At 41.8% G+C, this 27,875-nt stretch overlaps 1 protein-coding gene across 10 annotated transcripts in view; it reads left to right on the top strand.

Annotated features, from left to right (window-relative positions):
- The window catches only part of LOC106604539 (prominin-1-A), a 111,546-nt gene that overhangs the window by 75,108 nt on the left and 8,563 nt on the right, over nucleotides 1-27,875 (top strand). For 7 of the 10 annotated variants that reach the window (XM_014199275.2, XM_014199271.2, XM_014199278.2 and 4 more), the window contains 14 exons: nucleotides 209-368; nucleotides 1,589-1,741; nucleotides 1,911-2,034; nucleotides 2,387-2,490; nucleotides 4,150-4,234; nucleotides 5,892-6,038; nucleotides 9,580-9,651; nucleotides 10,614-10,706; nucleotides 15,850-15,867; nucleotides 18,080-18,133; nucleotides 18,296-18,376; nucleotides 18,464-18,532; nucleotides 19,278-19,367; nucleotides 27,526-27,641. In XM_014199275.2, the coding sequence (XP_014054750.1) occupies nucleotides 209-368; nucleotides 1,589-1,741; nucleotides 1,911-2,034; nucleotides 2,387-2,490; nucleotides 4,150-4,234; nucleotides 5,892-6,038; nucleotides 9,580-9,651; nucleotides 10,614-10,706; nucleotides 15,850-15,867; nucleotides 18,080-18,133; nucleotides 18,296-18,376; nucleotides 18,464-18,532; nucleotides 19,278-19,367; nucleotides 27,526-27,641 (1,366 nt within the window). The remainder of the gene's footprint in view (nucleotides 1-208; nucleotides 369-1,588; nucleotides 1,742-1,910; nucleotides 2,035-2,386; nucleotides 2,491-4,149; nucleotides 4,235-5,891; nucleotides 6,039-9,579; nucleotides 9,652-10,613; nucleotides 10,707-15,849; nucleotides 15,868-18,079; nucleotides 18,134-18,295; nucleotides 18,377-18,463; nucleotides 18,533-19,277; nucleotides 19,368-27,525; nucleotides 27,642-27,875) is intronic. The other 3 variants (XM_014199272.2, XM_014199270.2, XM_014199276.2) reach the window with 1 other exon arrangement.

The following is a 27,875-nucleotide window of genomic DNA, read 5'->3' as shown; positions in this document are numbered from 1 at the left end:
TTGAGTGTTCAACTTTGCATTGCCAAGTCAGTCATGTTCAATATGGTATGAATACTCATTGAAGGTAATGTCTTATACGCCCAAATAAGATCAATGGCCATATTCCAATTATTGACCTACACCTGAACTGTTGTACCCCAAAATATAACATTGTATTACTCCATTATTTCACTAATGCCCCTGAATATATCCACTCTCTCCCTCCCAGGAGCCCGGGGCATGTTGGACGTCATCAGCACCAACATCAGCAGCTTCTCCAAGGTGTTTCCTGTACACAGCTCTCTGGCCAACTTCACCAACTTCATCAGTCACACACAGTCCAAGATAGAAGACTCTTACCCAGAGATCGATCAGATAGACTTCTACAGGTACAATCAGGAACTGGGGCCCTATTCACAAACTGTGTGTATTAAATGGCACCCTATTCCCTATATAGTGTACTACTTTTGACCAGGGCCCATGATGTGCTCAGGGTTTAGAATAAATAAATGTCTTCACCTGCCTGGTCTGTGGTAGATTGACATAAAGAGAGTACAATCTGTTGTTACTGAATATCATCTGGAGTTATTTCATCAGCACAGGTCACTGTGACATAATGTAATAATAAATAAAGAGTATATTCAGTCAGTAAGCCTTTAGGTGTACCCTGGACCTGACACTGCATACATGGCCCCCTGTATTGCCCTCCAGCTGTGATTATTACACAGTACATTTGATTGAGCCCTGAGACAGACCTGCTATAGTCTCCATTATTATGGTGTCTTATCCTAATGTAGTGGTTGGTTGTTACTTGTTATGGCATCTTATCCTAATGTAGTGGTTGGTTGTTGCTTGTTATGACATCTTATCCTAATGTAGTGGTTGGTTGTTACTTGTTATGGTATCTTATCCTAATGTAGTGGTTGGTTGTTACTTGTTACGGCATCTTATCCTAATGTAGTGGTTGGTTGTTACTTATGGCATCTTATCCTAATGTAGTGGTTGGTTGTTGCTTGTTACGTCATCTTATCCTAATGTAGTGGTTGGTTGTTACTTGTTATGACATCTTATCCTAATGTAGTGGTTGGTTGTTACTTGTTACGGCATCTTATCCTAATGTAGTGGTTGGTTGTTACTTGTTATGACATCTTATCCTAATGTAGTGGTTGGTTGTTACTTGTTATGGCATCTTATCATAATGTAGTGGTTGGTTGTTACTTGTTATGGCATCTTATCCTAATGTAGTGGTTGGTTGTTACTTGTTATGGCATCTTATCCTAATGTAGTGGTTGGTTGTTACTTGTTACGGCATCTTATCCTAATGTAGTGGTTGGTTGTTACTTGTTACGGCATCTTATCCTAATGTAGTGGTTGGTTGTTACTTGTTACGGCATCTTATCCTAATGTAGTGGTTGGTTGTTACTTGTTATGGCATCTTATCCTAATGTAGTGGTTGGTTGTTACTTGTTATGGCATCTTATCCTAATGTAATGGTTGGTTGTTACTTGTTATGGCGTCTTATCCTAATTAGTGGTTGTTATGTCTATGTAGTGGTTGGTTGTTACTTGTTATGGTGTACTGGTGTACTGACTCCAGGGTTCCTCTACAGGTGGATTTGCTGTATTGGCCTCTGCTGCATGGTGGTTCTCATCCTGGCCTTCAACTTCCTGGCCATACTGTGTGGCACCATGGGATATGACAAGCACGCCTCCCCCACCACACGGGGCTGTGTCTCCAACACCGGCGGCACCCTTCTCATGGCGTAAGTATTTCTGGTCAGCTGGCCGGCTGTCTCGCTGGCTGGCTGGCTGGCTGTCTGTTTGTCTGTTTGTCTGTCTTATCTATCTATACTTCCTGCAGTATATAGAGCACTAAGAGTGTGAGTGTGTAGATTGATTGATTGAATGCTCTATCTATGTGTGTCTCCACAGCGGTGTGGGTTTCAGCTTCCTCTTTTCTTGGATACTGATGGGAGTGGTGACCGCCACCTTCCTGGTCGGAGGCAATGTGGAGAAGCTGGTCTGTGAACCCTTCCACACCAAGGAGCTCTTCAAGGCAAGTTATGATGTGATAACTCTTATTAAGGTGACAATGTTTAGGTATTGTATATGGTCCTTCTGTATAATCATGGTCTAGAACTATGATGGTCTTACTGTATAATCATGGTCTAGAACTTTATGATGGTCGTACTGTATAATCATGGTCTAGAACTATGATGGTCGTACTGTATAATCATGGTCTAGAACTGTATGATGGTCTTACTGTATAATCATGGTCTAGAACTGTATGATGGTCTTACTGTATAATCGTGGTCTAGAACTGTATGATGGTCTTGCTGTATGATGGTCTTACTGTATAATCGTGGTCTAGAACTGTATAATGGTCTTACTGGTCATTTGTGTCCAAGGTTTTGGACACTCCTCACCTGGTGAACCCTGAGTGGAGGAACTTCATCCCAGGGTATATGTACAACGACTCAGACCTGGATCTGACAGTGGAGAGTTTCTACAGGTAATACTGTCCTGGATGTATGGATGTAGCACTTAGTACTGGGGATTCATTTCTGTGTGTTTTAATGATGGCCTATGTTTTACATAGACTGGCTCGTCTATATAAACTCAGCAAAAAAAGAAACATCCTCTCACTGTCAACTGCGTTTATTTTCAGCAAACTTAACATGTGTAAATATTTGTATGAACATAACAAAATTCAACAACTGAGACATAAACTGAACAAGTTCCACAGACATGTGACTAACAGATATGGAATAATGGGTCCCTGAACAAAGGGGAGGTCAAAATCAAAAGTATATGTCAGTATCTGGTGTGGCCACCAGCTGCATTAAGTACTGCAGTGCATCTCATGGACTGCACCAGATTTGCCTTACACCGGCCTCACCTGCCTTACAACAGGCCTACAAGCCCTCAGTCTAGCCTCTCTCAGCCTATTGCGGACAGTCTGATGGAGGGATTGTGGTTCCTGGTGTAACTCGGGCAGTTGTTGTTGCCATCCTGTACCTGTCCCGCAGGTGTGATGTTCGGATGTACCAATCCTGTGCAGGTATTGTTACACGTGATCTGCCACTGCGAGGATGATTAGCTGTCCGTTCTGTCTCCCTGTAGCGCTGTCTTAGGCGTCTCACAGTACGGACATTGCAATGTATTGCCCTGGCCACATCTGCAGTCCTCATGCCTCCTTGCAGCATGCCTAAGGCACGTTCACGCAGATGAGCAGGGACCCTGGGCATCTTTCTTTTGGTGTTTTTCAGAGTCTGTAGAAAGGCCTCTTTAGTGTCCTAAGTTTTCATAACTGTGACCTTAATTGCCTATCGTCTGTAAGCTGTTAGTGTCTTAACGACCGTTCCACAGGTGCATGTTCATTAATTGTTTATGGTTCATTGAACAAGCATGGGAAACAGTGTTTAAACCCTTTACAATGAAGATCTGAAGTTATTTGAATTTTTATGAATTATCTTTGAAAGACAGGTTTAGACAGGTTTGCTGAGTTTTGAATTAAACTTGATCACTTATGGATAGAACCAGGTCATAACTCTAGATATTCCTGTTTTGTGGCAGCGTTTGATTTAAATAAATGTCACAGGCTAATGTCTGTGTCAATATTCTACCTCCTCACATTCCATCCGACATTGCTTATAATAAATGATGTAAAGGATTGAAACTAGGGAGAGGGATACGTGAATTGCTTAGTGATCTTTTATGCCTCAGATTTCATCAACTTTCATCATCTCTCGATTAGAACAGGCAGCAAAGCTTTGTTCTAAGACCATCACGTTATGTTTCCTTATAGAGACTTGTCGCCTCAGCTACTGCCTAGTCAGGGAGTTAGCCATGACATAGTGTGTACAGACATGACCATTCCTTTACCCTTACTTCACTCTCCCACGTGACCATTGAATGTGTTCAGTTATGTAACTACAAACAATGGACCTAAATGGGAAATGTGAGTCATGCATGCTGACTTAATACTTTGTGTTGGATAAGCTTTCTAAAAGTGATTTGAAAGAACACAGCTTATAAAATGACCGGAAGGCAGCGATACAGAGCTGAATAGAGTTACAACTTTATTCACTGGGTGGCAGCAGAGAGAGCTAACTTACCAAGGAATTGAATGGAATGGAAGTGATAATATTGACATTTCTCTCTCTCTCAGTAATTGCAAAAATAACAGAAGTCTCTACTCTGCCATGCGCCTGGATAAAGTCTTCAATGTCACAACCTTGCTAAACTCCAGCCTGGTCAGTATTCACATGCATTGTGCAGTGTGCACTCACTCACTGTAGGATACTTACTGTATTCTGCATACCGGCACATGGTAGCACATGGAAATAATACGCTTTAGTTACTGTAATCACACTCACACCAAATCAGACCATTTTTTGTTTGATTTTACTTGCCTAAAACAATGTAACCAGTGGAATAGTCCAAAAAGTGTCAACTATGCCTATACTTCACACCGGTGAAGCTAAATCAAGTGTTTGGCTAACACTCTGCATTTCCACATTTTGATTCATGAGCATTAGCTAACAAAATGAGTTCTTGCCAAAACGAAAAGTATGCCAGTGAACTGTAGCATTAGCCAGCCTCCTGGCAAGATTAGCTCGCCTCTTTTATTGAATAGTAAATAAGGATGGATAGAGCTGGCTAGCATAAGTTAGGCTAGGTTAGGGTTAGGGATGGATAGAGCTGGCTAGCATAAGTTAGGCTAGGTTAGGGTTAGGGATGGATAGAGCTGGCTAGCATAAGTTATGTTAGAGTTAGGGTTAGGGATGGATAGAGCTGGCTAGCATAAGTTAGGTTAGGTTAGGGATGGATAGAGCTGGCTAGCATAAGTTAGGCTAGGTTAGGGTTAGGGATGGATAAAGCTGGCTAGCATAAGTTAGGCTAGGTTAGGGTTAGGGATGGATAGAGCTGGCTAGCATAAGTTAGGTTAGGGATGGATAGAGCTGGCTAGCATAAGTTAGACTAGGTTAGGTTTAGGGATGGATAGAGCTGGCTAGCATAAATATAGCTAGGTTACACAAATTAGGAGTTTTTTTTATATAGACCAAATACAAAAAGGTTTATGTTATTGACATTTGTTATTCATTTTGTTCTACAGCTTATCTATTGTTTTTCAATGTGGCTCTTAGCTAGTGAGGATTTGTTGTTTTAGCTCGAGCTGTTCTTCTATTATATGAGTGTAGAAGACATAATGGAAAGAAAACAGGCCGTCTTAATCTGTACTTTGTATCAATGAATGGGGTTACCTAGGAAGCAGGAAGACCCTCTTTGAATTAAGAGGGGCCTCATTGTAAAGTTTGTGTTGCTAGGTAGGGTAACAGAGTCCTACCCTGTCCCTGGTCTATGGTACTGCTCCACCCCACGCCACCACTAAGGAAATCAATAACAAACCCATCTGTTTACGTAACGCTGAATGACCAAGTAAACAACTTTGTTTTGATCACCATTTTGTTCTAGGCTCTCTAAAATAGTCTTGACCATAGAATTCTATTTCTATGTTCTGGACTCTCGCGGTACCAGACCTCAACACCGAGGTCGAGGCTACTAAAATAGTGTTGGAAAACAAACCTTTTGCACAAATGCAAACACACATTTTTGCTCTTGTAACAATCATGTGCAATGAAGATTGGTGTAAACAAACAGATTTGCGCCTGTAACTTGAAGGGTACCTACATAAGGAATTCATTACACATTCGTAACCCATCCATTACATATGAAATGTAACTAGGCTCCCTCTCTGTTTCCAGTACAACAAGGTGATGGTGAGGATGTTTGAAAGTGTAAAATTGTCATAAGGGATTCATAAACCCACATTTGTTACCAATATATACCACATTCATAGCTATTGCTTATCTTTATCGATGTAGCTGACAATTCTCCCTGTGTTTCCAGTACACCAAGGAAGTGGCAAAGATGTTTGACAGTGTGAAGATTGACCTGAGAGGTATCGTCCTGCTGGAGTCTGAGGGGAAACAGAGCCTCATTGACTTCTCTGAGACTGGCGTCGCGGAGATCAACTATGCAGCGTATCTGGAGGAGGTAGAGTACTGGCATTGAGGGGACATCTCAATCTAAAAATACTTTTTCCCCTGGTCGCCTATCGTTCACTTCTATAGTTTAAAGTGACTTCCTCTAGTCGACTCCTCTCCTTATCTCAATAGTTTAAAGTGTCCTCCTCTCCTTATCTCAATAGTTTAAAGTGTCCTCCTCTCCTTATCTAAATAGTCCAAAGTGTCCTCCTCATCTCAATAGTCTAAGGTGGCCTCTCCTTGTCTCCTCTTCTCTCTTTCGTCTTAATAGCCTACTTTGGCTTCCTCTCCTTCATCTCAAGCCACTGTAGACTTTTCAGATATACATTCAAAAGACACACTAGTATACTTGTATGACACATCACTAAAGATAGTTATAATTTCAAACGCTAACCTGCTTCCAAGCAATATCCTGCATTAGTGACTTATCTTTGAATGGAAGATTAAGTTCCCGTATGCAAGACAAATGTATACTAACCAGGGTAGGTATTACAGAAGCATCCTAACTTAACTGTGAAATCATATATTATCTAATTTTGGAGTGTACATTTAAGATGAGATACCACGATGGATTTAGGATTTGCTTCTGTTATGGCTAACCAGGATTTAGCTGGGGTCTTCCTGAGTACTTCCTGAGGTCTTTCCGGGGTCCTCCCGGGGTCTTCCTGGGGTCTTCCCGGGGTCTTCCTGGGGTCTTCCTGAGGTCTTCATGAAGTCTTCTTAGGGTTTTCCTCGGGTATACAAGACCGGTCAAAAGTTTTGGAACAGCTACTCATTCAAGGGTTTTTCTTTATTTTTACTATTTTATTATTATTTTAGAATAATAGTGAAGACATCAAAACTATGAAATAACACATATGGAATCATATAGTAACCAGAAAAGTGTTAAACAAATCAAAATATATTTTATATTTGAGATTCTTCAAATAGCCACCCTTTGCCTTGATAACAGATTTGCACACTCTTGGCATTCTCTCAACCCGCTTAAACAGGTGTGCCTTGTTAATTTGTGGAAATTATTTTCTTCTTAATGCGTTTTAGCCAATCAGTTGTGTTGTGACAAGGTAGGGTAGCCAAAAGACCATATTATGGCAAGAACAGCTCAAATAAGCAAAGAGAAACGGCAGTCCATCATTACTTTAAAATGATAAGGTCAGTCAATACGGAACATTTCAAGAACTTTGAACGTTTCTTCAAGTGCAGTCACAAAAACCTTCAAGCGCTATGATGAAAATGGCTCTCATGAGGACCGCCACAGGAATGGACCCAGTCGAATTGCTGCAAAAAAACACTACTTAAGGACATCAATAAGAAGAAGAGACTTGCTTGGGCCAAGAAACTCAAGCAATGGACATTAGACTGGTGGAAATTTGTCCTTTGGTCTTGAGTCCAAATTTTTGATTTTTGGTTCCAACCGCCATGTCTTTGTGAGACGCGGTGTGGGTGAACGGATGATCTCCGCATGTGTATGCAGACCGGTTTTGACCGGTAGTGTACATCTATACATCTGTTAATAGGTTTGGCTACACTTTCAGGATTACAACATAGCTAAAAAAAATGTTTAAATATGAATATAGGGGAAACACTGATGGATCTCGTGAGGTTGATTAGTTTATAGCTACTCTTTCCAAAAGCACAGAGTGTTTAATAAGATATAGACTTCAGACTACAGTTGAAGTTGGAAGTTTACATACACCGTCGCCAAATACATTTAAACTCAGTTTTTCACAATTCCTGACGTTTCATCCTAGTAACAATTCCCTGTCTTTGGTCAGTTAGGATCCCCACTTTATTTCAAGAATGTGAAATATCAAAATAATAGTAGAGAATTATTTATTTCAGCTTTTATTTCTTTCATCACATTCCCAGTGGGTCAGAAGTTTACATACACTCAATTAGTATTTGGTAGCATTGCCTTTAAATTGTTTGACTTTGGCTCAAACGTTTTGGGTAGCCTTCCACAAGCTTCCCACAATAAGTTGGGTGAATTTTGGCCCATTCCTCCTGACAGAGCTGGTGTAACTGAGTCAGGTTTGTAGGCTTCCTTGCTCGCATACGCTTTTTCAGTTCTGCCTCAAATTTTCTATAAGATTGAGGTCGGGACTTTGTTGTCCTTAAGCCATTTTGTCACAACTTTGGAAGTATGCTTGAAGTCATTGTCCATTTGGAAGACCTAACTTCCTGACTGATGTCTTGAGATGTTGCTTCAATATATCCGCATAATTTTCCATCCTCATGATACCATCTATTTTGTGAAGTGCACCAGTCCCTCCCACAACATGATGCTGCCACCCCCGTGCTTTACGGTTGGGATGGTGTTCTTCGGCTTGCAAGCCTCCCCCTTTTTCCTCCAAACATAACGATGGTCATTATGGCCAAACAGTTCTATTTTTGTTTCATCAGCCCAGAGGACATTTCTCCAAAAAGTACGATCTTTGTCCCCATGTGCAGTTGCAAACCGTTGTCTGGATTTTTTATGGCGGTTTTGGCGCAGTGGTTTCTTCCTTGCTGAGCGGCCTTTCAGGTTATGTCGATATAGGACTCGTTTTACTGTGGATATAGAAAATTGTGTACCTGTTTTCTCCAGCATCTTCACAAGGTCCTTTGCTGTTGGTCTGGGATTGATTTGCACTTTTCACACTATAGTACGTTCATCTCTAGGAGACAGAAAGTGTCTCCTTCCTGAGCAGTATGACGGCTGCCTGGTCCCATGGTGTTTATACTTGCGTACTATTGTTTGTACAGATCAAAGTGGTACCTTCAGGCGATTGGAAATTGCTCCCAAGGATGAACCAGACTTGTGGAGGTCTTGGCTGATTTCTTTTGATTTTCCCATGATGGCAAGTAAAGAGTCACTGAGTTTGAAGGTAGGCCTTGAAATACATTCACAGGTACACCTCCAATTGACTCAAATGATGTCAATTAGCCTATCAGAAGCTTCTAAAGCCATGATATCATTTTCTGGAATTTCCCAAGCTGTTTAAAGGAACAGTCAACTTAGTGTATGTAAACTTCTGACCCACTGGAATTGTGATACAGTGAAATAATCTGTCTGTAAACAATTGTTGGAAAAATTACTTGTGTCATGCACAAAGTAGATGTCCTAACCGACTTGCCAAAACTATAGTTTGTTAACAAGAAATTTGTGGAGTGGTTGAAAAACGAGTTTGAATGACTCCAACCTAAGTGTATGTAAACTTCCGACATCAACTGTACATCTTCTTTATCAGAATCTGTTGAATGGGGGAGAACATGAAGTTTTCTGAGGAACATGATTGTCTTATGGCCTCTTACTGCAGCTTGTATAACTCTTTACTTAAAACCGACAACTATAATGTTTTATGACTTGTTATAAGCCTCTATGAGCCTTTATAGTGTGATATTATAAGGCTTATAAAGGTTACTGTTGTTATGTCTCTATGTGCACAGTTGCACAACTGTTATTATAAGATGAAAAGACCGAAGGGGGTTCATACATGCTTATGAGAAGTCTTGTAATGCATTATAACACCATCATAATACATTATAATCCTATTTCTGTTCATTTGCAGGTCAACAAAGGGGTGACTCAGGTGGACTTACTGTCGTACACCAATGAGCTTGAGGCACAGACGGACCTAATGGTGAGAACAACATACGACCAACCGTCCAATAAAAACCTCATACTGAAAAAACAACACGGCTCCAACCAACCACACAATGTTTTCTCAGTGTACCAGTAGATTGAAGCTTTATTTACACCACGATCCAAGACAGGGAGCCAATGGAATGGGAGTTCAGATTTAAAACTGTGTGAAAGCTCCTCGTGTCTTCATCAACTGCATAGCCTTGCGGCGGTTTGCATTCGACACACACACACAAACACACACTGAAGCAGTCTCTGAAATCATTTTTTAATGTTCTGCCTTGCTTTTAGGGGTTGGAAGCTCACACAAGCTCCCCATTCATGACCCAAAATGTTGGGCCAACTCTGGGTCCTCCACCACTTGCCATGGGCTCGGAGGCAGTGGAGCCAGTTTAAAGTGGTCTTCTGTGGGGTGATATGTGCCCCTGCCTGTGCCCCTCTAGTATTCATCTGGTGCCCATCTGTCCTGGTGCCCCATGTTCTGTTGGCATTGAGAACACACACGGTGGACACTGATAATGGTTCACCCATATATAGATAATATAAATTACTTGATTCTACATGTAATTCTATGGGTTCAATATGTAGTTTTTATACTGCATTACATTCATTGATTAAGGGATTAAGTCTCTTATACTAAGTGGTTTGCTGTGTGTAGGCCTGTGTACTATAGAGTTTTACACAGATTGCACATTGCTCTAAATATTTGTAAATGTATACATTCTGTACATGAATGTATGTCCAGGGACTCTGGACAATGGTGACACTGGTAGTGACCCCACTCCCTGCGGGTGTCTCAGGGGCAGTTTGGATATGCAATAAACACATTTCTGTGACACACTTGTACAAGGAACACCCACAAGTGTGTAGTAGGACACAAATTAGCACCCTCCCAAATTAATAATGAGTATTACCTCTTTGTATGTGTGTCTGAACCTCTGTCTATGTGTGTGTCCTTAGCCTAAAGGGCCCCTCCAGACCTCTCTGAAGGGCCACGCCAACAGTCTCCGTCAGATCCACAGTCAACTGGTCATCCCTATGGAGCAGGCCATGGTAATCAACTATCTTCAATCATTCTTTTTTAGGTTAACATCCATGTCTGGGCCCCTCAGTGCTCAGCTTCACCCGACTGGCAGAAATGGCCATGGCCATGCTCTACCCTCTTAGAAGAAAAGGTGCTATATCTAGAACCTAAAAGGGCTCTTCAGCTGACCTCATAAGATAACCCTTTATTCTAAGTGTGTGTGTGTGTGTACAAATGTGTACATACATGCTTGTGTGTGTGTGTGTGTTCTCTGAACTTTACATGCGGGAGGAATTTGGCACGTCATTGCCAGACATCGATGCAACCTCAGTGAAGCTTTCATCTCTCACTCAAAGCCTCTAGAATATAGAGCTAGACCAGGGCTCTCCAACCTTATTCCTGGAGAGATAACCTACAGGAGAGTAACTCCATTGGTTGCATTGTGCCAGGCAAACCAAACCAAGTGCAACATATCTGACATACAGTGCATTTGGAAAGTATTCAGACCCCTTGAGTTTTTCCATATTTTGTTAAGTTACAGCCGTATTCTAAAATGGATATAAAAAAATATCATCAATCTAAACACAATGCCCCATAATGACAAAGCAAAAACAGGTTTTTAGAAATGTTTGCACAAACTTTAATATCAAATTTACATAACTATTCAGACCCTTTACTCAGTACGACGCTACAAGCTTGGCACATCTATATTTGGGGAGTTTCTCCCAATCTCTGTAGATCCTCTCAAGCTCTGTCAGGTTGGATGGGGAGCGTTGCTGCACAGCTATTTTCAGGTCTTTCCCAGAGATGTTCGATCGGGTTCAAGTTCGGGCTCTGGCTCTGGCTGGGCCACACAAGGACATTCAGAGACTTGTCCTGAAGCCAGTCCTGCGTTGTCTTGACTGTGTGCTTAGGGTCGTTGTCCTGTTGGAAGGTGAACCTTCTCCCCAGTCTGACATCCTGAGTGCTCTGGAGCAGGTTTTCATCAAGGATCTCTCTGTACTTTGCTCCGTTCATCTTTCCCTCAATCCTGACTAGTCTCCCAGTCCCTGCCACTGAAAAACATCCCCACAGCATGATGCTGCCACCACCATGCTTCACCGTAGGGATGGTGCCAGGTTTCCTCCAGACGTGACGCTTGGCATTCAGGCCAAAGAGTTCAATCTTGGTTTTATCAGACGAGAGAATCTTGTTTCTCATGGTCTGAGAGTCCTTTAGGGTCCTTTTGGCAAACTCCAAGCGGGCGGTCATGTGCCTTTTACTGAGGAGTGGCTTCCGTCTGGCCACTCTACCATAAAGTCCTGATTGATGGAGTGCTGTAAAGATGATTGTCCTTCTGGAAGGTTCTCCCATCTCCACAGCAGAACTCTAGAGCCCTGTCAGAGTGACCATTGGGTTCTTGGTCACCTCCCTGACCAAGGCCCTTCTCCCCCGATTGCTCAGTTTGGCCGGGCGGCCATCTCGACGAAGAGTCTTGGTGGTTCCAAACTTTTTCCAATTAAGAATGATGGAGGCCACAGTGTTCTTGGAGACCTTCAATGCTGCAGACATTTTTTGGTACCCTTCCCAAGATCTGTGCCTCGACACAATACTGTCTCGGCGCTCTATGGACAATTCCTTCGACCTCATGGCTTGGTTTTTTTCTCTCACATGCTCTGTCAACTGTGGGACCTTATATAGACAGGTGTGTGCCTTTCCAAATCATGTCCAATCAATTGAACTTACCACAGGTGGACTCCATTTAAGTTGTAGAAACAACTCAAGGAGGATCAATGGAAACAGGATGCATTTGAGCTCAATTTTGACTCTCGTAGCAAAGGATCTGAATACTTAAGTAAATAAGGTATTTCTGTTTTACATTTTTAATACATTTGCAAACATTTCTAAAAACCTATTTTCACTTTGTCATTATATAGGGTATTGTTTGTAGATTTTTATTTAATACATTTTACAACATGGCTGTAACGTAACAAAATGTGGAAAAAGTCAAGGGGTCTCAATACTTTCCGAAGGCACTATATATGCATATGTATACATTCACCAGGGCAAACCAATCATATCTTTAGCTATACCTCGCACCTGTATTTGGCTCCTTAAAAGACATACTGTATATACATACACTACCGGTCAAACGTTTTAGAACACCTACTCATTCAAGGGTTCTTCGAAACTATGAAATAACACATGGAATCATGTAGTAACCAAAAAAGTGTTCAACAAATCAAAATCTATTTTATATTTGAGTTTTTTCAAATAGCCACCCTTTGCCTTGATGACAGCTTTGCACACTCTTGGCATTCTCTCAACCAGCTTCATGAGGTAGTCACCTGGAATGCATTTCAATTAACAGGTGTGCCTTGTTAAAAGTTAATTTGTGGAATTTATTTTATTCTTAATGCGTTTGAGCCAATCAGTTGTGTTGTGACAAGGTAGGGGGAGTAGACAGAAGATAGCCCAATTTGATGAGAAAGTCCATATTATGGCAAGAACAGCTCAAATAAGCAAAGAGAAACGACAGTACATCATTAATTTAAGACATGAAGGTCAGTTAAAATGGAACATTTCAAGTGCAATTGCAAAAACCATCAAGCGCTATGGTGAAACTGGCTCTCGTGAGGACCGCCACAGGACTGGAAGACCCAGAGTTACCACTGCTGCAGAGAATTAGTTCATTAGAATTCCCAGCCTCTGAAATTGCGAGGAGACTATGTGAAATCAGGCCTTCATGATCGATTTGCTGCAAAGAAACTACTACTAAAGGACACCAATAATAAGAGACTTGCTTGGGCCAAGAAACACGAGCAATGGATATTAGACCAGTGGATATTTGTCCTTTGGTCTGGAGTCCAAATTGGAGATTTTTGGTTCCAACCCCATGTCTTTGTGAGACGAAGAGTAGGTGAGCGGATGATCTCCGCATGTGTATTTCCCACCGTAAAGCATGGAGGAGGAGGTGTGATGGTGTGGGGATGCTTACACTGTCTGTGATTTATTTAGAATTCAAGGCACATTTAACCAGAATGGCTAGAACAGCATTCTGCAAAGATACGCCATCCCATCAGGTTTGGGCTTAGTGGGGTATCATTTGTTTTTCAAAGGGACAATGACCCAACACACAGCTATTTGACCAAGAAGGAGAGTGATGTAGTGCTGCATCAGATGACCTGGCATCCACAATCCCCAGACCTCAACCCAATTGAGATGGTTTGGGATGAGTCAGACCGCAGAGTGAAGAAAAAGCAGCCAACAAGTGCTCAGCATATGTGGGAACTCCTTCAAGACTGTTGGAAAAGCATTCCTCATGAAGCTGGTTGAGAGAATGCCAAGAGTGTGCAAAGCTGTCATCAAGGCAAAGGGTGGCTATTTGAAGAATCTCAAATATAAAATATATTTTGATTTAACGCTTTTTTGGTTTCTAGATGATAGTAGTAAAAATAAAGAAAACCCCTTGAATGAGTAGGTGTTCTAAAACTTTTGACCGGTAGTGTACAGTTGTGGCCAAAAGTTTTGAGAATGACACAAATATAACTTTTCACAAAGTTTGCTGCTTCAGTGTCTTTAGATATTTTTGTCAGATGTTACTATGGAATACTGAAGTATAATTACAAGCATTTCATAAGAGTCAAAGGCTTTTATTGACAATTACATGAAGTTGATGCAATAAGTGAATATTTGCAGGGTTGACCCTTCTTTTTCAAGACCTCTGCAATCCGCCCTGGCATGCTGTCAATTAACTTCTGGGCCACATCCTGACTGATGGCAGCCCATTCTTGCATAATCAATGCTTGGAGTTTGTCAGAATTTGTGGGTTTTTGTTTGTCCACCCGCCTCTTGAGGATTGACCACAAGTTCTCAATGGGATTAAAGTCTGGGGAGTTTCCTGGCCATGGACCCAAAATATCGATGTTTTTTTCCCCGAGCCACTTAGTGATCACTTTTGCCTTATGGCAAGGTGCTCCATCATGCTGTAAAAGGCATTGTTTGTCCCCAAACTGTTCCTGGATGGTTGGGAGAAGTTGCTCTCGGAGGATGTGTTGGTACCATTCTTTATTCATGGCTGTGTTCTTAGGCAAAATTGTGAGTGAGCCCACTCCCTTGGCTGAGAAGCAACCCCACACATGAATGATCTCAGGATACTTTACTGTTGGCATGACACAGGACTGATGGTAGCGCTCACCTTGTCTTCTCCGGACAAGCTTTTTTCCGAATGCCCCAAACAATTGGAAAGGGGATTAATCAGAGAAAATGACTTTACCCTGGTCCTCAGCAGTCCAATCCCTGTACCTTTTGCAGAACATCAGTCTGTCCCTGATGTTTTTCCTGGAGAGAAGTGGCTTCTTTGCTGCCCTTCTTGACACCAGGCCATCCTCCAAAAGTCTTCGCCTCACTGTGCGTGCAGATGCACTCACACTTGCCTGCTGCTCTGTACTGGTGGTGCCCCGATCCCGCAGCTGAATCAACTTTAGGAGACGGTCCTGGTGCTTGCTGGACTTTCTTGGGCACCTTGAAGCCTTCACAATAATTGAACTGCTCTCCTTGATGTTCTTGATAAATGGATAATTTAGGTGCAATCTTACTGGCAGCAATATCCTTGCCTGTGCCCTTTTTGTGCAAAGCAATGATGACGGCACGTGTTTCCTTGCAGGTAACCATGGTTGAATGAGGAGGAACAATGATTCCAAGCACCACCCTCCTTTTGAAGCTTCCAGTCTGTTATTCGAACTCAATCAGCATGACAGAGTGATCTCCAGCCTTGTCCTCATCAACACTCACACCTGTGTTAACGAGATGGGGATTCAGATCATTTGCATGGCAAAGAGGGACTTTGCAATTAATTGCAATTCATCTGATCACTCTTCATAACATTATGGAGTATATGCAAATTGCCATCATACAAACTGAGGCAGCAGACTATGTGAAAATTAATATTTGTGTCATTCTCAAAACTTTTGGCCACGACTGTGTATATGTGTGTGTATATATATACACATCACATCACAGTAGCACACATATGTTTCACCCAAAATACCATAATATCCCCATAAATATTCCAAGTCATTCCTAGTACTGCATTCATATCATGTAGAAATGCTGAGTTTTAGAGAGCTGTCTTATCTTTTTCTTTCTATATTTCTCCTTTAACTCTTCCTACTTCAATTAATGGCTGCCAAGAAATATGTTAGAGCGAGGGTAAGCATGTGTCTCCAAAATGTATCTTTGTCCGTCTGTACTGTCGAGGGCTCTGCTCCATTCTCCCATCATTTAAAGCTCATATTGACTTTTTATTTTCAAATAAATGAAAGCCTATGCCTTGCTAATATCGATATCAAACGATATCGATATCAAATTACAGTATTGGTGCCCACAATTAGTTATACATGTTCCTTGTACCTGGAATACAAGGGGCTTCCCTGGCATGCCCTGACCATTACCATGAACTTCCATTTTCTTTCAGGCCATGGTAGAGATTCGTTAGTACACCACGTTGATTCAGACCCGAATGACATGACTGTAAAAAGTGCAAGATTAGGTCCTTTACAGGCTATGTAAAAAATAAATCGGTCTTTAGGATTTATAGATTAGTCTGTGTAATTTGTTAATCCTGCAATTATACTTCTGTCACGATCGTGAGGAAAGACAGACCAAGGCGCAGCGTGATTAGAGTTCCACATCTTTAATATACAGTGAAACTTCCACAAAACAATAAATAAACAACGAACCGCAACCTAACTGGTGCAACAAGCACATACACAAAACAATATCCCACAAAGCAGGTGAGAGAAAGGGCTTCCTAAATATGATCCCCAATTAGAGGCAACAACTACCAGCTGCCTCTAATTGGGAACCATATAACTCACCAACATAGAAATAGACTGACTAGAACACCCCCCTAGTCACACTCTGACCTAAACACCATAGAGAAACAAGGGCTCTCCATGGTCAGGGTGTAACAACTTCAAATCTGGTGCATGTGCTGACTAATTACCATGTATGTATACCAGCATGGATTTAATCCTTTGTCATGTTTTCCACGTATTGGTCATCACTTGTCTACACTTGTTCAAATAGTATTGAAAAAATTGGTTTGTGGTGTCTACATACTTTTTTCCATATATTGTATGTGGATACCCCTTCCAACAAGTCAGTTCGTTACATTTCTGCCCTGCTAGAGCTGCCCCAGTGAACTGTAAGTGCTGTTATTGTGAAGTGGAAACATCTAGGAGCACCAACGGCTCCTAGACGTTGTTGTGTGGTAGGCCACACAAGCTCACAGAACAGGAGCGCCGAGTGCTGAAGCGCGTAGCGCATAAAAATAGCCTGTCCTCAGTTGAAACACTCACTACCGAGTTTCAAACTGCCTCTGGAAGCAACATCAGCACAATAACTGTTTGTCGGGAGCTTCATGAAATGGGTTTCCATGGCCGAGCAGCCACACAAAACTAAGATCACCATGCGCAATACCAAACGTCGGCTGGAGGGGTGTGAAGCTCGCCGCCATTGGACTCTGGAGCAGTGGAAACGCCTTCTCTGGAGTGATGAAACACGCTTCACCATCTGGCAGTCCGACGGACGAATCCGGGTTTGGCGGATGCCAGGATGACGCTACCTGCCGAAATACATAGTGCCAACTGTCAAGTTTGGTGGAGGAGGAATAATGTTCTGGTGCTGTTTTTCATGGTTTGGGCTAGGCCCCTTAGTTCCCGTGAAGGGAAATCTTAATGCTACAGCATACAATTACATTCTAGACGATTCTGTGCTTCCAACTTTGTGGCAACAGTTTGGGGAAGGTCCATACAGAAATGGTTTGTTGAGATCAGTGTGGAAGAACTTGACTGGCCTGCTCAGAGCTCTGACCTCAACCACATCGAACACCGTTGGGATGAATTGGAATGCTGACTGCGAGCCAGACCTAATCACCCAACATCAGTGCCCGACCTCACTAATGCTCTTGTGGCTGAATTGAAGCAAGTCCCCGCAGCAATGTTCCAGCATCTAGTGGAAAGCCTTCCCAGAAGAGTGGAGGCTGTTGTAGTAGCAACTCCATATGAATGCCCATGATTTTGGAATGAGATGTTCGACGAGCAGGTGTCCACATACTTTTGGTCTAGTACTGTATTTTGCAACACATTCCTCATGACCAAAATCCACATGAAATAGCCATTGTTATTGTTGTTGTTGTAGTTTCATATGAAGCATTTTCCTCCCAGTGGGAACCATGCCGCTCTTCTTTCCCCGTGTGTGATAAAACTAGAACCGTATCTTCAAGCATCATGGTGATGCTTGTGCCTGTCTAGTCTCCCCTGTGTTTCAGTGTTGTGTGTTTTAGGAGTTATTACTGTCTCTAATCCCTGACCTTTTATCTCTGGGGTGTTAACTTGTGTTGTGCATTTCCCCTTAAAAGAGTACGCTGAATCAGAGCATCAGACTACTCGAAAGGACTGCCTCAGATCTGCCGGTAAGTGGGCCTCCTACAAACCATCTACCCTAACAGTTCACACTGTCTCAATCAACATCAAGCATTCGTAATGCATCCATAAACACTGAATAAAGAATACGTAACAGCTCCATAGACTGTTATGAAAGCATCTTGAGCATTCTAATGCTGTGTCCTATCCAGAACAAAATCACTGATGTGCTGAAGACCATCGAAGCGGCCCAGTATCTCATCTCCCAGAATGCAACACATGTCGTCATCCAGGTGACTAAGATGGCTTCCCAGTCATTGTTTACAATTCAGTGCTAGGATAAAACACAGTAGGTAACATATTATCCCTTTCTCCATTAGGAAACAGAAAAGTACAAGCAAACCATTGTTGGTTACTTCAGGCAATACATAGAGTGGGTCAGGACCTCCGTAAGTATTTGTTTCCCAACAGTTTTTGAATGCCTATTATAGTTCTTATATTAGAATTATGACGTAGAAGATAAACTAGTGTTAGCTCCCAAACTATGTTGACATACAGCTTATCAACTGCTCATTCTCTGAGAATGTTAAGACTTTGGGGTCTAAAAATAGAAAGAACACAAATGGAAACCAACTTTGGAATTTCCTCTGTAAGCTTAGAACCTTGTTTTTTCCCCTCTGGGCCTTGAACCTTGTTTTCCCTGTGAGCCTTGAACCAAAATCTTCCCTGTGACCCTTGAACCTCGTTTTCCCCTGTGAGCCTTAAACCTAGTATCCCCTGTGAGCCTTAAACCTAGTATCCCCTGTGACCCTTGAACCTTGTTTTCCCCTGTGACCCTTAAACCTTGTTTTCCCCTGTGAGCCTTGAACCTTGTTTTCCTCTGTGAGCCTTGAACCTTGTTTTCCCCTGTTGAGCCTTGAACCCTGTAGCATAAGGAGGAAATTAGATAAAGCAGTACTGAGTGCTGGTAAATTACTGTTGTACTGTTTGAAAAGACTGCTTTTCACAACATTATTGAATTGTGCCAAAAGTAACAGCTCTGCGGACTTGTTTGCAATCAACTTAGTCATCAATCATCCATGTGTAAAGCTATAACATCCATTCATTTTCCAGAAATTCCAACCGACAACTTTCATAATTGTTCGCCAATGGTGTAACTGTAACAGATGCCCTTTGTCTGCATGGTTTACCCAGCTGACCATGGAGGTAGCAGCCTGCAAACCCTTCAGCAACATCGTGGACACAGTGGAGATCGTAGCCTGCAGCTTCTTGGTCGACTCGTTGGTAACTAAAAACGCAATATAAGGGGTCCTTTGAAAACATGCCTAAAAAAGCAATATAAGGGGTCCTTTGAAAACATGCCTGAAACGTCAGTTGGGTGGTTGGTATACAGACAGGCAGGCATGCAGGAAGGGCCTTGCTTGGAGGGGGGGTTGGTCTCTGGAGAAGGCTCACATGTTACTATACCGGAAACACTATGTTCACACAACCATGTGCATTCTACCAGGATGGATTCACACAGCCCCCTCAGTGTTCACCTCCAAAACCCACTAGCTCCCAAGGTCCGGAAGACAGGGCGGGATTCTTTCTGAGGGCCCCAGGTTTTAGCGGCCCCTAATGGCTTGATATACACTACCAGTCAAACGTTTGGACACACCTACTCATTCAATGGTGTTTCTTTATTTTTTGTAGAATAATAGTGAAGACATCAAAACTATGAAATAACACATATGGAATCATTTAGTAACCAAAAAAGTGTTAAATCAAAATATATTTTAGATTTTAGATTCTTCAAAGTAGCCACCCTTTGCCTTGATGACAGCTTTGCGTACTCTTGGCCATTCTCTCAACCAGCTTCACCTGGATGCTTTCCAGGTGAACAGTCTTGAAGGAGTTCCCACATACGCTGAGCATTCGTTGGCTGCTTTTCCTTCACTCTGCGGTCCAACTCATCCCAAACCATCTCAATTGGGTTGAGGTCAGGTGATTGTGAAGACCAGGTCATCTGATGCAGCACCATCACTCTCCTTCTTGGTCAAATAGCCCTTATACAGCCTGGAGGTGTGTTTTGGGTCATTGTCCTGTTGAAGAAGAAATGATAGTCCCACTAAGCACAAATCAAATTTTATTTGTCACATACACGGTTAGCAGATGTTAATGCGAGTGTAGCGAAATGCTTGTGCTTCTAGTTCCGACAATGCAGTAATATCAACACATAAAAAAAACACAATTCTGCATAGTTTCCTAGGAACGCGAGGCGGCCATCTCTGTCGGCGAGAGATGGGATGGCGTATCGCTGCGGAATGCTGTGGTAGCCATGCTGGTTAAGTGTGCCTTGAATTCTAAATATATCACAGACAGTGTCACCAGCAAAGCACCATCACACCACCTCCTCCATGCTTCACGGTGGGAAGCAAACATGGGGAGATCATCCGTTCACCTACTCTGCATCTCACAAAGACACGGCGATTGGAACCAAAAATCGCACATTTGGACTCATCAGACCAAAGGACAGATTCCCACCGGTCTAATGTCCATTGCTCGTGTTTCTTGGCCCAAGCAAGTCTCTTCTTATTATTGGTGTCCGTTAGTAGTGATGTCTTTGCGCCTTAGTTGCAGCGGTCTAAGGCACTGCATCTCAATGCTAGAGGTGTCACTATAGACCCTGGTTCGATTCCAGGCTGTATCACAACCGGCCGTGATTGGGAGTCCCATAAGGCAGCACACAATTTGCCCAGCATCATCCAGGTTAGGGTTTGGCTGGGGTAGGCCGTCATTGTAAATAATAATTTGTTCTTAACTGACTTGCCTAGTTAACCTCTCTAGGAAGGTGGGACGAAATCGTCCCACCTACGTAACAGCCAGTGGAATCCTGTGGCGCGTTATTGAAATACCTTAGAAATGCTATTACTTCAATTTCTCAAACATATGACTATTTTACACCATTTTAAAGACAAGACTCTCGTTAATCTAACCACACTGTCCGATTTCAAAAAGGCTTTACAGCGAAAGCAAAACATTAGATTATGTCAGCAGAGTACCCAGCCAGAAATAATCAGACACCCATTTTTCAAGCTAGCATATAATGTCACATAAACCCAAACCACAGCTAAATGCAGCACTAACCTTTGATGATCTTCATCAGATGACAACCCTAGGACATTATGTTATACAATACATGCATGTTTTGTTCAATCAAGTTCATATTTATATCAAAAACCTGCTTTTTACATTAGCATGTGACGTTCAGAACTAGCATACCCCCCGCAAACTTCCGGTGAATTTACTAAATTACTCACGATAAACGTTCACAAAAAACATAACAATTATTTAAAGAATTATAGATACAGAACTCCTCTATGCACTCGCTATGTCCGATTTTAAAATAGCTTTTCAGTGAAAGCACATTTTGCAATATTCTAAGTAGATAGCCCGGCATCACAGGGCTAGCTATTTAGACACCCACCAAGTTTAGCCCTCACCAAAGTCAGATTTACTATAAGAAAAATCTTATTACCTTTGCTGTTCTTCGTCAGAATGCACTCCCAGGACTTCTACTTCAATAACAAATGTTGGGTTGGTTCAAAATAATCCATAGTTATGTTCAAATATCCTCTGTTTTGTTCGTGCATTCAAGACACTATCTGAAGGGTGACGCGCCCGACGCGTTTCATGCCCAAAAAAATTCTAAATATTCCATTACCGTACTTCGAAGCATGTCAACCGCTGTTTAAAATAAATTTTTATGCCATTTTTCTCGTAAAAAAGCGATAATATTCCGACCGGGAATCTGTGTTTTAGCTCAAAGAGAGAGAAAATAAAAACATGGGGTCGCCTCGTGCACGCGCCTCAGTCTCATTGTCCTCTGATAGACCACTTACCAAAGGCGCTAATGTTTTTCAGCCATGGGCTGCAAAGACGTCATTCAGCTTTTTCCGGGTTCTGAGAGCCTATGGGAGCCGTAGGAAGTGTCACCTTACAGCAAAGATCCTAAGTTTTCAATAAAAAGAGTCAAGAAGCCCAAGGAATGGTCAGAGAGGGCACTTCCTGTACAGAATCTTCTCAGGTTTTTGCCTGCCATATGAGTTCTGTTATACTCACAGACACCATTCAAACAGTTTTAGGAACTTTAGGGTGTTTTCTATCCAAAGCCAATAATTATATGCATATTCTAGTTTCTGGGCAGTAGTAATAACCAGATTAAATCGGGTACGTTTTTTATCCGGCCGTGTAAATACTGCCCCCTAGCCCTAACAGGAGGTTGAATAAAACAAATGTATTAAATAAAAAAATTCACGTAGTCTCCTCTGAACAGTTGATGTTGAGATGTGTCTGTTACTTGAACTCTGTGAAGCATTTATTTGGGCTGCAATCTGAGGTGCAGTTAACTCTAATGAACTTATCCTCTGCAGCAGAGGTAACTCTGGGTCTTCCTTTCCTGTGGCGGTCCTCATGAGAGCCAGTTTCATCATAGCGCTAGAAGGTTTTTGCGACTGCACTTGAAGAAACTTTCAAAGTCCTTGACATTTTCCGAATTGACTGACCTTCATGCCTTAAAGTAATGATGGACTGTTGTTTCTCTGTGCTTTTTTGAGCTGTTCTTGCCATAATATGTGACTCACCACCTGGATTTAGTCTTATGTAGCAACATTTTTATTTTAGTTTTTTACATTGGATAAAAGTAGAGACTCAGAGCTACAAAATGGTATGTCATACATAGCATTTTTGAGGAACAATAGGAACGTAATTCTACTTTCAAAGTTGATACACTTGTAAACTCCCTTTTGAGAAAAGGGCCTTTGAATATTTTGGTACCTACAGTACTAGAGAGCTCTCCTTTGTCTACACCCATTCAGCATTGTTCACACCCTCTTAAGCCAGCCCCACCTATCTCTTTAAGGATTCACATGAGGTCATGTGCTGAAGACTAAAAGTGGTAGTACACAATAAGGAAAAATTCCAGGTAAACAGAAAGTGTCCAGATAAAAATATACAGTTGTCTAAATTGATGGGTCATGTGAAAGAAATGCTATAACCCCCAGACACATCCAGTGGTGGAAAAAGTACTAAATTGTCATACTTCAGTAAAAGTATAAATCATTTTGAATTCCTTATATTAAACCAGACGGCACAATTGTATGAAAATATATATAATTTGACGCATAGCCAGGGGCACGATGTACTTAAGTATAAGTATAAACCATTTCAACTTCCTTATATTAAGCAAACCAGACGGCACAATTGTATTATTTTTTATTGATGGATAGCCAGGGGCACACTCCAACACTCAGACATAATTTACAAATCAGATCAGAGGCAGTATGGATGACCAGGGATGTTCTCTTGATAAGTGTTTGAATTGGACAATTTCCCTGTCAAAATGTAACGAGTACTTTTGGGTGTCAAGGAAAATGTATGGAGTAAAAAGTACATTATTTTCTTTATGAATGTAGTGAAGTAAAAGTTGCCAAAAATATAAATAGTTAAGTAATGTACAGATACCACAAAAAACTACTTAAGTAGTACTTTAAAGTATTTTTACTTAAGTACTTTACATCACTGCCCAAATGCCTTCACACCAGTACATTAGCATGCTTTATATACTGTTACACATGCACTTATCACACAGTATTCCATACATAAGTTAAGGCCATGCAACCTGAGTTGAAACCTGAGTGAGGTGCACATGTACAGTACATAAACAGATGCATGCGCCATATATTTAAGTGGTGGACACTTGATACGGTCACATGATATTGTTGTGGTATGTCACAAAATCATGTTACGACCACACATATCAATATTAATTTTATATAGCAATATTTTGCTAAGTCTTGCTAAGTGGATGGTCTCTACAGAAGGTGTAAACTGTACAGCCAAATGGTTACTTGCATAGTAGCAATATCAGAAATAGATAGTGTCTATAAATAAAATATACAGTATGTACAATAACGATATCAGTGATAGACGAGGTAGTTATATGCATACAATCAGGAGTAAAATGGCTGAGCAGCAAGATAAAAAAATTAAAAAATAGGAGCAACGTATGGCGTGTGTGTTAGGAGAAAGTCATGTGAATAGAGGCACTGCAGATAGTGCTGATGACTGGACCAAACAAACCACGCATGAACAAGGAAGTCTATATACGGAGAGCCTGTTTTTGTCCTGCCCGTTACTTTGGTGCAGGACATGTGATATCCATAGCCTCTTCGTCTCGAAACTCCCGGATCTTGTCAAAAAGAGTTTGTCTAGCTGTGTCCAGTCCAGGTGGTGCTTTTACAGATAGACCATCTATGGGAGGAAGGATGTCAGCGTTGCGCAGCAGCTGAAACCTGGTCCTGACAATCTGAACGCTCCTTGGCGACAACACCACCAGGCTCCAGAGCATCGAAGCTGTAAAACAGGAAATAACAAAAAATCAGAAGACATTGCAACCCTGCACAACATCAATTGACATCCCAAGTTTAGATAAGAATAACCTCATACAAAGAAAAATATTTTTTACCTGAAGTGCTGATACTGCTTGATCTGTGGCAGCGACCTGAAGTACGGAGTCAGGTGTTGTTGCCAGCCATAGCTTTCCACCAACACCGTACCGTCCTCCAGTCCAACTAGCTGTGGGATGTTGACCTCTGTCACAGTGCTGTCCTTCACAACACCAGCAATCTCAGACAAAGTGTTCACTCTGGTCTTTCTGAAGCGCTGCTTGATGAGGCCGAAGCACCAGTCGGGGGTAAACTTGGTGTGGCCTGTGATCAGGAGGTGAAAGGTCCAGATTGTGGTGGAGCTTGTGCATGGTCCACCAGGCACAATACCAGAGCACAAACTTGTTCTTGTTTTGGCCACTGCAGTTATCACAATTCAGGTCCACACGTGTTTTCCCAACTCTGTAGTTGAAGAAATGCTGTACTGATTAATGCTGAAAGACAAATTCCAGATACAAATATTTTAGCATTATTATACAATAGATGCAAAATGGCATTCTGAGATATCATCACTACACACAGTTCATACAGGTAATGTTAGCTACCGTAACGAGCCAGCCATCTAATGTCAGCTGGCTAGCTAACAGCAAGCTTTAACTAGCAATACAAACCGATTGTCATAGCTAGCTAAAGTTAAGCAATAAGTTCAATGTTAGCTAGCTAACATTAGGCTATAACTAGCAATGCGAAATGGCATTCTGAGAAAACATCACTAATGTTACACACACTTCATACACATAAGTTAATGTTAGCTAGCAAGCCAGCCACCTAACCTCAGCTAACATTAGCTAACTAACAGCAAGCTTAAGCTTGCAATGAAAACAACTTTCTGACAAAATTAGTAACGTATAATATCTGAATCTGTAGCAAGATTCTTACCTGTGTACATGGATGAAAGCTTCACGGCAGACTGCAACCCCTTTCATAAGACATCATGTGTTGTTTCCGTTTAGTTTGCACAGCTTGTTTGGCCCGTTGTGTTCCACTGATTTCAAAACGTGCTATGAAATGAGAGAGTCAGCATTGCATGGCACGATCATCGTCTAGAAAGTAGTCCATCACAACTTTTTCCCACTGACCTTTGTCGATAGAGCCTGATAAATTCAGGGCAGCAATGTTATTGAGAGCAGTAGCAACATATTTGCAGTTCTCCATGGCTAACATAATATCTTTAGAAAAAAAACTTGCTCTCATTTTATAGACACAAGATACAACACCGACCAATCCAAACTCATCTCTCAGCATGTCCAGCCCACTCATTATCTCAGCCAATCACGGCTAGCGGGAAGGTTGCTCACTTTTTCTGTGGCTAAGCCAACTAGGCTCGTAATTTAACAATTGTATTTGTATTTACAGATGACATACAAGTTTGATATTAAGGCACATGAAAGTTCACGTTTGAGAAGGCATTTCTGCCCAAAAACGCATTTTGATTTAAAAAATAAATGACGTTCAAAAGGCTCTCCTGTGAATTCGTGACTTGCGACATACGCCTCGTTTCCTGAATCGGGTCACAATGGACTTGGTCTTTTACCAAATAGGGCTATCTTCTGTATACCACCCTTACCTAGTCACAACACAACTGATTGGCACAAATGCATTAAGAAGGAAAGAAATTCCACAAATAAAATTTTAACAAGGCACACCTGTTAATTTAAATGCATTACAGGTAATTACCTCATGAAGCTGGTTGTGAGAATGCCAAGAGTGTGCAAAGCTGTCATCAAGGCAAAAGATGGCTACTTTAAGGCAAAAGATGGCTACAGTACTTTGGCTACTCACTCCCCTCCAATCACACACAGCTAAACACTTCACCCCCCTCCAATCACACACACCCCACCCCCTCAAATCACACCTACACACTTCACCCCCTCCAATCACACACACCTACACACCATTACCCCCAACCTCGCCTGATTTAGAACGTACAAGTCAGGCCTCGAAATCCAGCACATGATCAGTGAGAGCTAGTTAGACCTGGCAGCTCACAGTGGGGCACCCTACAGAGTGCTGCAGAGATGGGGAGCGAGAAACAGAGAAAGAGAGGAGAAGGAAATAAAACCAGCCTTACATAATCCCGACATCTGTCCGGTCGGCATGGGGCCTTGTTACTAACACACTCCCAATGGCAGGAAGCATCTCTGCCTCCACTAATGAAGTGGAACAAATAGCCACTTAGGGACTCCATAGGTTCCAGCGCCAGCTAATTGACTTGGACTGGGAACAGGATGTTTCTGGACACTCAGCATTGACCAAAGCGCTTGTTAAAGCTCAGTGGGTAATTTTACTAGTGTCCCGGAACAAAGGTACAGGAACACAGGAAAGAGTTAGTGCTTCTAGTCATTCCACAACAGCACAGTGTATCTGGTAAGTATGGAGGAATGGAGCTGGTTACCTAACATGGAAACAGAGCAAAGCTGTGACGCTTTGACTATCAGTGGGATTGGAGGGGAGCCAAATGTATCATGACAGTGTCCATTCTCTAAAACAGACTATGAGGCTGTTATGCGCTGTTATGTCATAGCTATGATGACTTTATGACTCAGTGGTTTTCTCATTTAGAGCTGGCTAAACTGCCCCCTCTACACAAACATGCACAGTCACACACAGATACACACTCTGCAGACATGGATGTCCAAAATGATGGAAAGTCCTTTATGAATCTACAGGGCTGAGAAGTGTAGGCAGTGTATGGTGCTATACGTCATACCTAAGGCTCCAGTGTTGAAAAGTTACCCAGTAATGAAATATTCAATTATTCATGTGTTTAATATTTTGTTCTACCTAACCACTGCTATACTTTATTTCATAAACCAGTATACCATATGTCTTGATAATTTACTCAACGTTTTGGTGGGGGTAAATCTAAAGACAACATGAAGTGAACACAGGGCTGCTTTATGCCTGGATATCGGATCCACTGACACAGCATTATCTCTGTTTTCTGTGTTCCTCAGAACACATTCTGGTTTGGCCTAGGCTGCTGTGCCCTGTTCCTCCTTCCTAGCATCATCCTGTCAGTAAAACTGGCAAAGTTTTACCGTAGAATGGACACAGAGGATGTTTACGATGAGTGAGTATCTCTACTCCACTTTTAATATTATGCTATCACAAACAGTTTCTTTGTATCTGGAAAGAACCATTGGATCATCCTCTTAATTCAACTATACAGTTGATGTCAGAAATGTACATACACCTTAGCCAAATACATTTAAACTCAGTTTTTCACAATTCCTGACATTTAATCCTAGTAAAACATTCCCTGTCTTAGGTCAGTTAGGATCACCACTTTATTTTAAGAATGTGA

The sequence above is a fragment of the Salmo salar genome, chromosome ssa05 (genome assembly GCF_905237065.1).
Source record: "Salmo salar chromosome ssa05, Ssal_v3.1, whole genome shotgun sequence".
NCBI lineage: Eukaryota > Metazoa > Chordata > Actinopteri > Salmoniformes > Salmonidae > Salmo > Salmo salar.
This window is presented reverse-complemented; position numbering and strand designations above follow the sequence as displayed.